Source organism: Equus quagga, chromosome 8, assembly GCF_021613505.1.
Source record: "Equus quagga isolate Etosha38 chromosome 8, UCLA_HA_Equagga_1.0, whole genome shotgun sequence".
In the NCBI taxonomy this organism is placed as follows: Eukaryota; Metazoa; Chordata; class Mammalia; order Perissodactyla; family Equidae; genus Equus; species Equus quagga.
Window position 1 is genome coordinate 34,914,358 of NC_060274.1, and position 12,594 is coordinate 34,926,951.

Consider the following 12,594-nt stretch of genomic DNA (forward strand, 5'->3'; position numbering starts at 1 on the left):
ATAGAATAACTGTACATGATAGAGACCATGTATTTACTGAGAGAAGATTTCATGGTTAACAAAATGTTGAGTTTCTCGCCTGTTGGGTGAATTGTATCATGTTGGTCTAGTATCTCTGGTTATCTCCTATTACTTAGGATTTCTACATGGCAGTTGTATAGGCCTTTTTGTAAGACAAAGGAGAAAATCAAAAATTATTTAATTATGGCCTGTTTGACTGACAGAAAGCCTTAAAAAATGAAGTCATTGAGGAAAAGAATTCCAAATGGTAAAGAGGAATCATAGTTGGGGAATTTTGAGAATTGTTGCTTTGAGGTTTCCCTCTGTTACAGTTGAGAAGTGTGCTGAGACTCTAGCTCTATAAAGACTGTTGAGACACAGGTGTTTTTATGTGAAATTGTGTACATCTTTGCCTACTTTTTCCATTGCACACCTGTGGATGCAACCTGCTCTTCTGGTATTTATTTTATCCAACCAGAGGTCATGGTCTTTAGTCACAGAAGCACTATTAGTGGGTGGAGGTCAGTGTATAAAAGTCTTTCCAGCATGAGAATTCTGTGGCAAGATGGCCTAAGACCCTCGAATCATCCGAACAGCATCGGAGCAAGGAGAGGAGGTGTGGACAGCGGAAGAGGCAGTTCTCTCCATCAGCTCTTAGCCCAACAAGGAGAGAATTTTCCTGTTTTATCTGAAACTAAAGTAACCTGTGTCTACTCTAGTAGCAAATAATGTAGAATAAAGAGCAGAGCTCCTGCAGTCGGCCTGCTGGGTTCAAATCCCAGCTCTCTTTCTTATCAGCTGTCTAACTAAGGGGACATATTCACCCCTCGCTGCTTGTTTCCCCACCTGTAAAAACAGAGGTAATTGTATATATCTCACAGGGGTCTCCTGAGAGTAAAATAAGTCAACGTGTACTTAGACCACTACCAGGAAGCACTGCCCCAGCATTTGCTATTAATACTGCATTAGAATGTTAATCACTGAATTTGCAAGCACTAGAAACCTGAAATTATTTAATTGGAACACTTTATTCCAAAGCTGGGTAACTTAGGCAATGTAACATGGTCAGGAACAAATGTTACAGCTGGTTAGAGCCAGCCCAAGGAGCAGAGGCTCTAACTGTAGGGTGTGAGGTGTGACTGCTGGGCCGGTTTGTCTCCGACCACTCCATGTGGCAGTCGTGCTGTGGTGGAAAACTACTGGGCCAAAAAGAATGCATAAACTACCTCCTAAATCAGAAATGCACCTGAACCTACCAGACGATTCCACAGTTGATTCTGAGGTCCTCCGGGCCCATTCAGCGTAGGGGAGACACTGTGGTGTCAGAAAGGTGCACCCAGAGAGCGCCATCAACGGGCTTCCTCTGCCCAAGGAACTCATTCCGTTTCACTGGCAGACCCCCAAAAAGCTGTCACAAATCTAGAACACACACTCACAAAATAAAGTAGGATTTCCATTGTGTTGATAACAAAGGGAATAATTATTGTAATAACACCATGTACAAGAGGAGAAAACACAGATGCACCCGGAAATCATTCAGGAAATTCTCACTGATTCCTTGCAGGATGCCTTTAGTAAAGAAGCAGTGCAGGTTTTGTTTTATTTTGTTTTCCCCAGCTGACAGTGGTTGAAGGGAAAGACACCTGATAGCAGATAAGAGCATACTAACTCTGAGTTCAGAGAGACCTGGCTTTAAGTGAGTATTATTTACAAAATATTGACCTTGCGCTGCAAAATTAATCTCTCCTATCAATACATTGTGGCTATAAATAAGCCTACCTCAGGGGGCTCTTAGCTTATGAGCAGCGTTAACTGGTGCATTGAGTAAACTCCCTGAGTCCCTGTGCTGTCCATATATAACCTCCAAGCAAGGAAATAGGATTGGCCACGACTGTCAGTGGTTTTGTGTGCGTGTGTCATCATTATTAACTCATCTAATCCACACAACTCCAGGAGACAGGGCGCTGTAACTCCATTCTACAGATGAGGATGTTATAGCACAGAGAGTTCAAATAGCTTGCTTGAGGTCACACAGATGCTAATACTGGATGCAGGAATCAAGCCCAGGCACTTGGGGCTCAAAGTCCAGGGGCACAATCCCTCCACCACGGTGCTTCTTGGTGTGACTGCCGGTCTCATGTGGTTACTCTGAGGACCAGGAAACACAGTGCTTGTGAAACACTATTGTGGAGCTGAGCACGCACAGTGCAGGCATGCTACATGCTATACTGACACCATTGGAATGTCCCAAACCAAATGAGTGTGAATCTGGTGACCTTTGCAAGAGAAATCACCTGGGGACTTTCATTTGACTGTGGCTCTTCTTGGAGTCAGTGGCCCAAAGAAACCATCATGACCACTATCTCAGGGAAAGAATTAGAACTGTGTATGGACCATCATCACAACCAATGCTAGATTTGATGGCTCAGCTATTGTGCTGTTTCTTACTTTGGACTTCCAGTTAGATTTCATCAAATTAAAGTACACAGAGACAAAAGTAGATTTTCAATTTTTTTTATTGTGCCTATTACGAAAAACAAAGCTTAGAATTCAAGTAGCAAAAGTGTCAGGTTCAGGATGTGTAAAATGCAAGGCTTCAAGGAGGTTCTGGTTAAATGGCCCTAAGGGATGTGACTAGAGCTGCATGCTGTCTGTACTCGGAAGGCATGGTTATTTGGGTTGCCGGAGGAGCTGATGGAGATCATGGAGACAGTGGTGCTAAAGGACTACCCCGTGGCCCTGCCCTTGAGTGATGGCAGAATTCATTGTTGTTACAGAGTAAGACTGTCTGTTTGCCCGGTAGTTTGAAAAACCATTACACAATAATGACATAACAAAAAGTACACATGTGAACTGAAATAACCCAAACCCAGAAAGAAAGCCCCGCTAGATCCTCAGGGGTCTCTTTTAGGGAAAATAAATGAAGACCAGTTGACTTCCTTCTGCCACCATCTGTTACAAACTGTTTCCATGTCACAGTCTTCTGTTCTCCTGAACAGACGGAAGGCGATGATGGAAAAATAGATGGCGCCCTTGAGGAGGAGGAGGAGGTAGGTGTAATAGGCAGAGACGTTGCTGAGCTGCAGCTGCAGGGGGGCTAAGAGAAGTCGTTTAGTTAGTTTCACCCCTTCTTTTGAAAGGATGGGACATATTAATGTGAGGGTGGTCACAGCTATCTATTTCTGATGACTTCCATTGCAGTGACACCCCAACACCACCAAAACCCAAAGGCAAATATCTACCACAACCACCACCACAGACGACAAGACACTCAGAATCCAGTTTATAGGTAATGTCAATCAACAACCTCTGCTAAATCAACTTAGAACATTCCAAAATAACAAAAGTAAGGTTGCATATTTTATGAATAAGTCCAACTGGAAAAATGTATTTGTTATAAATAGCTTTTAGCATTTCTTCACTCCTACCATGTCTCTAGGTAATAACAGCTAACAACATTCATTAACCACTAACCAAATGCCAAACACTTGTTCTGAGAGCTTTGCATGCAAAGCTTTAATCTAATTTCTGTTTTACAGTAAACTATGAGATTATTATTGTCATTCTTATTTTACAAATCAACTAAGGACAGAGAAGTAATTTGCCTGATGTCACGCATTTAGGAAGCGACAGCAGCCAGATTTTAATCCCAGCAACATGACCTTAAAGAACACACTCTTAGGTACTCTTTAATTCTGCATCTCCAAGTGCAATAAATACCCCAGACATCAAAAGGTTAAGCATAAAGATAAAGCTGAATTCTGATTTGGAAGTATCTAAGCCATTACACATTATATATACAATGAGATTACTATTAAGGGTACAATCCATGCATATTTGGTGGTGACCAGTGTTGTGGGTGAGAGGTTTTAGTAAAAGGGCATTACCTAAATTGGAAGAGAGCAGTTAATCCAAATTCTCTGAAACTTCAGGAGGTCATGGCTCACCCACCTGTCCTTCCTAAATGTCTCTCATTGTGTCTATGATGTTATAGGATGATTGCACTTCGTATCCTTTGAAGTTTTGGAAGAAATATATGATGTCAAGAAATAATTAACAACAATTATGGTTAGCTAGACTTGGTATTCAATGAACCACAGGCTGCTCTTCCTATGAAATTTTCCCCTTTATATGCTCCAGAATCAATAGCAACTTCTGGGGAAAGAGATCTCAAAGGTGGAGTGCTCGTAACCCCTTGCCCTTGGTCAGGCAGAGTGTTAGCTGAGGCCCAGAGCCTCCTTGATGTTGGAAATGGAGGAAAGATCAGCAGGGCTAGAGTTGATGCTTCTAGTCACTTTCTTTGTACATATTTTTGAGAAAGGGCCAGAAACTAGTACTGATTCTGTGCCAGCTAAATGAGATACCATATGCTAGACATTTCACATAGGTGAGCTTATCTCTTCAATAACTGAGTTAGGTGTATGTATTCCCAGTTGGCAGATGAGGAAAATGCTGCTAAGGAAATGTGCGTGATTTTCCTTTATTGATTCAATTAATCATTAAAAGAACTGGCAGTCAAGTCCAGTCTGTGGTACTGTGAAGCCCGTGCATATACTCATCCCATGTACCCACCTGACACCATATGTCAGGCCTGTGTTTGGGGTTTTTTGCACTAGAACTATATCTTAGAGGAATAAAGGAGAACTGAGCAGTGTATGAGCTCTTGATTCAGATGTTTTGTGCTGAAAGCTTAGATCTAGCTGTGTGGCATGGCGCAAGGAACTTAATTAATTTTAACTCATTGCTGTCATCAGTAAAATGGGGAAAAGATTATTCTATCACTTCATAGGATTATTGTAAGAATTAGACGAGAAAATGCATGCAAAACTCAGCATAATGCCTTCAGTGTAAGAAGATTTCACTACATGTGAGTTTATGTTATTAGTTACTAGCAAGGACTGAAGACTTCAAAAGAAGTCTCGAGGCACCTTGACATTGTGTATTCCTCAGTCATTAGAAATAAAAGCCACACAAATGAATAAATTCCATTGTTGATATAATTCAGAGCCTATTACTGCATCCTTTAATTTACTTTCATCTCCTCCCAAAACCAGCATTTACTGTGTTAGGATAACTCTCAAGAAATGATCGTTGATTTAAAGAATCACTCAGTCTATTCTGCAATATCCAGCCATTCTAGTTTTCCTACTTTAAAACAAGGAGGTTCCAAAGTTTACTTTATCTAGAGGGGAAAAAAAATGCCATAGCAGAGGAAAAAAATGGCAAACATATACAAAAACTTACATATTTCATCTTTCAGACAAACTTTTCTGGAAATAATGGCAGGGACATCTAGAAGAAATAAGATGACATATTAGTCAATTGTTCATGCCTTTTATTTGACAGTGATATATATGTGTACGTTTGTGAGTGTGTGTATATATACATACATACACATATATACACATACATAAAATATGGCAACAGAGAGATGGGAGATATTCATGAGCTCCACAATTCCAGGAATAAGTGATCTTATCCACTATGAACAAGGGAAGTTCCAAAGGTAATTTATCAGGAGAGAAAAAAGTGCTTCAGTGTGACATAAAGGCAAACATACAAAAACCTACCACTTTCCTCTTTTGGGGAAACATTTGTCCAATCAGTACCAGTGACAATTGAGGCGACAACAAGAAGTGAGACCACCAATTAATAAATTATCAATGCCAATTACTCAACAGTGTGAGTATGTGTTTACATGACTATGTGTATATGCAAACAAAACCACACACACACATGAGCTGCTGACCATTCTTAAAAATGTGAGCCCTACGATTCCAGGACTAGTTCATCTGATTCTATGTAATTCAGTAGATCTAATTCATGAATTATATTGCTTCACATGAAGATGTTGACCCGCATGAAGAAGGCATTTCTTATTCTTTATCAGAACTGGACGGTGATATCCAAGACTATCTTGTTTTCCTTCTGTATTCATAGCTCCTACCACAGTGCCTGCCACAAAGAAGGTGTTGGAGAAACACTTGTCAAATGGATCCGAAAGTGGGTTTGAGCTATAGTATTGGGGATAAATTCCAACAATAAAAATGCTAGGTTAATCACGTTTATATGTTAAAATATCTTCAAGAACTGAGTTCAACGTGTTTTAAAACAATTTCTTTCCCTTAACAGTGACTTACTCATCAAAAGATAAATCAAAATCTCTTATTACCATGAATTGATTGAGGAAAAAACAATAAAGTAACAGTTTTTCGTAATAAAACTGTATATGTATCCTAAGTTCTCTCTCTCAACAAAGCTTGGTCAGATTCTTGGACCAGACTAGTTTCATATTCTCCAAAATCATTTCCAGGAGTGGTCCTTCCAAGTTGTATTCTTAGCTTTTCACAAAAACTAAAAAGTTCCAAGAAACAGCATTAGAAATTGGCTGTAGAATGGCGTTAACAGAACTGTCCTCATTAGCTTTATTGCCCTGAGAAGCCCATAGGAGACATTTTTTTTTTAAGAAAATAGGCACCAAGTAAAACACATTCTGAACTGGAACTTGTCTATGATGATCATCACCGTGGAAATTGCTATACTTATTATTTTTCCCTGATCACTAGAACATCAAAACCTAACAGGACACTTCAGCCCAGTGGTTCTATTAAACGTGTGCTTTGCATATCTTGCTTCCCTTATGTTACTTTGCTGTAGAAATAGTATATTAGGGATGTTGTATTAATCTTACCATAGTGACTTCCAGGAAAGGAAAACAAAAAATAACAATAAATACATAAATAATGACCTGTGTTAGATTTTCAAAAGCAAGTGCTTTCACTGACAGTATGTCATTTGCTCTTAATTACTGCCCCAGGACAAAGCCAGGGAAAGTTTTTGAACCTAATTTGATCACGGGTGAATCTAAGGATCTGAGTAGATAAAGACTGACTTCAGAAATTCTGAAATGTCTCTGCACAATTTGTTATGTGCTTGTTCCCTACGGCTTCGAAAGGGCTTGTTAACCACAAGGAAAAGTACAAACTGATTCCTTCTTATTTCTAGGTGCTCTGGGGCCTGTGGTCTCTTGTGTTCATACTCAGGACTTTAAGTTCTGAGACTAGATGGTTACCAGACCACTGCCAGGACCAAGGCACACTCAGTCCTCTCACACTGTCTAAAAATATGCAGCGTCTGCATCAAAGGGACTCCTTTGGGACATCATGCCTGAATCGTGAGTGACCCTGAGAGGCTAGGAAAAGAAGATATTCTCTTAAAATAGTGCATCCTCCTTGGGACAGTGAGTCATGCCACTGTCCTCATCCACACATCCTTTCCAGGCCTGGCACAGGCCAGTTATTCAATAAATGTTTGATGAACTGTATTTAAAATGGCAAGGAACACATTCATTATGTAGAATGGAACTATAGGTGTATACATCAGCCTTACTCAACCTCCAATGATGGAATTTTTCCTTGTGGTGTTGTATAAAATACAAATCAGGAAACCCTAAGACCATAATAAAACTTCAGTGGCCAAATTATTTATTTTTTGTGGAATTGCCATCTTACTCCCTCAAATGTATAGGATTTAGTGATCTAATAGCATTGTTTTGAGGTGGTACTCTGAGTAAAGCAAGACGAAAGTGAGAGTGACTCTGCTCTTGAGCAGAACATTCCTGAAAGATGTGTAATTGCCCTTGTTTCCCGATCAATAAGATCATCCAAAGTGGGATCTCTCTTTGAGCATCTCTTGTGTGCTAGAGCTAGGTGCTGTCACGGATCTTGTGTCATATAATCCATCCAACCATCTGAAAAGAAATCATTGTGACCTTAATATTTCAGAGGATGAATCACAGGCTGAGAAAGTTAAGTAAAATTTTGTTTTTCTTTATTTTATGTTCCAAAGTCTTTACTACCTCAAATTTGGAGGGAAATAGAGGGATATTTGTGCTTCCAATAAATGAAACAACCTTTAAGAAAACTTACATTTGTTCAGTTAATGATAATGATGGTGAGCCAGACGAGCTTTTCAGTGGACCACAAGGCTGCATCTCTTCGTGAGATGACATATTTTATCTTCAAGCATCAGAACTGCAGAATTATTACCTTTTATTGTGGAGAGGGGTCCCACATGTGATGTGTTCCTACCTCATTGCCCTTAGTCAGACAAGGTGTTAGCTGAGGTCCAGAGACCCCTTGATATTAGAAATGGAGGAAAGATTAGCAAGGCTAGAGCCAATGCTTCTAGTCACTTTCTTTGTAGACATGTAGGGAGAAAGGGCCAGAAATTAGAACTGATTCTGTGGCAGCCAAATGAGATGCCTTATGCTAGAGGTGAGCTCACCTCTTCAATAACTGCATTGGGGGTAATCATTTTAGATTAGCGGATGACGAAATTATTGCTCATAAAATGTAAGTAATTTTCTTATATAGATGCAACTAATCATTAAAAGACTGGGGTTCAAGTCCAGTCCATGAAATGTAAATAAATAAATATAATGAATAAATAAATATATATATATATTTTGTATATATATGTGTGTATATATATAAATCTGTCAACAGAGACACGGCAGAGACACTCTTTAAAAGTTTGTGCCCTATAATTCCAGGCATAAATATTCTTGTCTACCATAAACCATAAACCAGGGAAGTTCAAAAGGTGATTTGGTCATGAGGGAAAAAAATGCCATACCATGACATGCAGGCTAGCATATAAAAGAATTTACCACTTTGCTCTTTTGGGGAGGCTGTTATAGCATTAGTAGCAGAGAAAACTGGAAGAAATTAGGGCAATTATTGCTCAATTGTCCATGCCCGTTCTTTGACAGTGTGTGCATACATAGGAATATATACATATAAATATATGTATAGATATATATTTATATTTGGCAGATAAGAGACACAGTCACCAAAAATGTGAAAATTATGAGCCCCCAAATTCCAGGAATAATTGGTCTTTTGTATTTTAAGCCTGAGAAATACAAAAGTTAAGTTGATCCAGAAGGGAAATAGCCTATAGCATGACAGGGAGGCAAGCACAGACAATGACTTACTGCTTGTATCTGTCGGAGAAGCCATCGTAGAACCAATGGTAGTGGCCACTGAGGTGACAACTAGAAGAAATGAGACCAAGATTAGTCAGTTCTTCGTGTCCATCACTTGATAGTCTTGATATGTGTTTATATGAGTAGGTGTGCATGCACACACACACACATATGCACAGACACAATCTGCTGACAGAGAGACTGTCCTTGAAAACACGAGCCCTACAATTCCAGGACTAGTTCATCTGATTCTCAATAATTCAGTAGATCTCATTCATGAATTGCGTTTCTGCACATGAAGATGTTGACCTTCAAGAAGTACGGATTTTGTTCTTCTTTTCACAACTGAACAGTGATATCCAAGACTATCTATTTTCCTTCTATATTCACAGCTCCTAGCACAGTGCCTGTCACAAATGGAGAAATACTTGTTGAACGGAAAAAGAAACAGAAAATGTGGCTCCTCTAAATTCTTCAGCACACACTACTGACATGAAGAGTTGCTGCCAAAATCAATTCATCAACTCGCAGAATGCTCATTAGGACCTCACCTTTGAAGGAGTCTGGTTTAGCCTAATTCTCCCTGAATCAGACATACCTTTCCAGAGCATGAATATCGCAACATCCCCAACTCAGCACATGATTCTCTGGAACTGTGTTGTTTGTGGATGTGACAAGAGCAGGAATAAAAACTAATAGATTTTGAGTGATTACTTCTGCAGCAGGCACTATGTTAAATGCTTCTCGTGCATTGTCTCGTTTAATGCTCCACTTACATTGAAGTGAGTTGTGTTTTGAAAGACCCCTTGACACAAACAAAGTATGGTTGGAAATATAAGTATCTTGCTGATAGTTATACCAGTGAGGGCATAGCCAATATTCAAGGGATTGTTGTGGGAGATTCAGTAAGATAGAGCATGTGGAAAGGACTTTGTAAAAGTAATCCGTAGAAATAGAAAATAATCTATAGCAACAACATAATTCCACCATTGTGGACAGTGAAATAGTGTTCTCTTCCAGTTGTGTGAAATATTCTTAGCAAAGAAATTTTCTATTACAGGAGCTCCGCATTTCATTGCATTTCTTTCTAGAGATAGAAACATAGACCACGTCACATTTATACTTCTCTGAATATACACAACCTGAGGTGAGATTTATCTATGTTCCTTTTTTTTAAAAGAAGTCAAACATTTAAAGATAATTTTTTTAAAAAAGTTAATTGACTATTGGAGGAACACAGAGTCGAAAGCATTGTTTTAGTTTGTCTGTTTTCTATTAGATGTGTTCTTGTGCAGATGGACATGGTTCTGGTACATAATTTTATGCACTGTATTGGATGTTTCTTTCATGCCTCTGAAAGTGGGTTTGAATGATAGGATTTGGAATAAATTTCAAGAATAAAAATGTTAGGTTAATCATGTTTATATATTAAGGTATCTTCAAGAACTAACTTCAATATGTTTTAAAACTCATTCCCTTAGCAGTGACTTATTCATCAAAAGATAAATCAAAGTCTCTTATTACCACTTATTGATTGAGGAAAAACAATAAAGTAACCCGTTTTCATAATAAAATCTATGTATGTATACTAAGTTCTCTATCTCAACCAAGCTTGGTCAAACTCTTGCACCAGACTAGTTTTATCTTCTTCAAAATCATTTCCATGAGCAGTCCTTCCAAGCTGTATTCTTAGATTTATCAAAAACTAAAATTTCCAAGAAACAGCATTACAAATTGGCTGTAGAACGGCATTAACAGAACTGTCCTCATTAGCTTTGTTGTCCTGAGAAGCCCATATGAAATATTTGTTTCAGAAATTAGGCACCGAGTAAAACACATTCTGAACTGGAACTTCTCTATGATGATCATTGCCATGGAACTTAGTATACTTATTTTTCCCTGATCACAAGAAAAATCAAAACCTAACAGGACACTTCAGCCCAGAGGTTCTATTAAACGTGTCCTTTGCATATTTGCTTCACCTCTGTTTCTTAGCTGTAGAAATAGTAAATTAGGGCTATTGAATTAATCTGATTTTATTGAGTTCCAGGAAAGGAAATTGAATGATACAATAAATCCATGAATAAATACATCCGTGTGGTGTTTTCAAAAGCAAGTGTTTTCACTGACATTATTTCATTTACTCTACATCATGGCCCAAGGAGAAAGCCAGGGCAAGTGTTCAAACCTAATTTGATCACTGGTGAAACCAAGGATGCCGGAAGATAAAGACTGACACTCAAATTTCACACTCGTACACGGCAAACGTTTTCACATATTTTGTTCTGAGCTTCTTCCTCACTGCTTCTAAAGGGCTTGTTAACCACAGGGAAAAGCACAGACTGATTCCTTCCAATTTACAGATGCTCTGGGGCCTTTGCTCTGTGGTTCTCATACTCAGGACTTTAGGTCCCAAGTCTAGAGAGTTACCCAGACCACTGTCAGGACCAAGGCTCATTCAGTCCTCTGCCCACACTGTCTAAAAACATGTAGCATCAGCATTAAAGGGGCCCCTTGGGGACATCATGCCTGAATCACGAGTGACCTTGAGTGATTAGGAAAAGAAGATATTCTCTTACAATGGTGCATTCTCCTGGGGACAGTAAGTCATCCCACTCTCCTCATCCACACATCCCTTCCAGGCCCGGCACAGGCCAGTTCTACAATAAAGGTCTGTTGAGCTGCATTTACCAATGGCAAGAAAGACATCCATTATGTAGAATGGAAGTGTGTGCACCCATCAGCCTCTCCCAATCTCTGATTCTGGAATTTTCCCTAACGATGGTATATGAAATGCAAATCTGGAAAGCCTAAGACCGTAATAAAAATGCAGAGGCCAAATTATTTATTTTTCTGGTGAGCTGCTGTCTAGCTCCCTAAAATGAACACCATTTTGTCACCTAATAGCATTGTTTTTGGGTTGTACTCTGAGTAAATCAGGATGAAAGTGTAAGTGACTCTGCTTGCTGATAAGAACATTCCTGAAAAACGTATAATTGCTCTTATTTCTTGGTCAAGTCAGATCATCCAAAGCGGAATCTCTTTTTGAGCATTTCTTGTGTCCTGAGCGCCAGGTGATTTCCCATATCTTGTTTCATTTAACCCATGCAACCACCCTAAAAGACATTATTGTGACCTTAATATTTGAGGGGACAAATCTCATGCTGAGAAAACTTAAGTAAATTTTTATTTTTCTTTTTTATGTTTTGAAGCCTATACTATGTTAATTCTATGGAGAAATAGAGTGTCATTTATGCTACCAAAAAATGGAGTAACGTTGAAGAAAGAATTATATTTGTTTAATTAGCAATAGTGATGGTGAGCCAGACTAGCTATTCAGTGAACCACAAGGATGAGTTTCTACCTGAGAAAATTTCCCTTTGGCAAGTTTTATCTTCGAGAGTCAGAACTGCAAAATCATTAGCTCTTGTGTGGAAAGGGATCTCACAGGTGATGTGCTCATAACTCCTTGCCCTTGGTCAGGCAAAGTGTTAGCTGAGGTCCTGAGGCCCCTTGAGATTAGAAATGGAGGAAAGATCCGCAGGGCTGGAACCAATGATTCTAGTCACTTTCTTTGTACATATGTAGGGAGAGGGGCCAGAAAT

General features: G+C 39.1%; 1 gene segment (V, D, J or C); it reads right to left on the bottom strand.

Annotated features, from left to right (window-relative positions):
• Nucleotides 1–2,800: 2,800 nt before the first annotated feature.
• Nucleotides 2,801–12,594, bottom strand: part of LOC124243902 (T cell receptor gamma constant 2-like) — a 40,302-nt gene continuing 30,508 nt past the window's right edge. Inside the window, 3 exon segments of the C gene segment in view lie at nucleotides 2,801–3,086; nucleotides 3,677–3,685; nucleotides 5,894–5,955. Of these exon segments, the coding sequence occupies nucleotides 2,895–3,086; nucleotides 3,677–3,685; nucleotides 5,894–5,955 (263 nt within the window).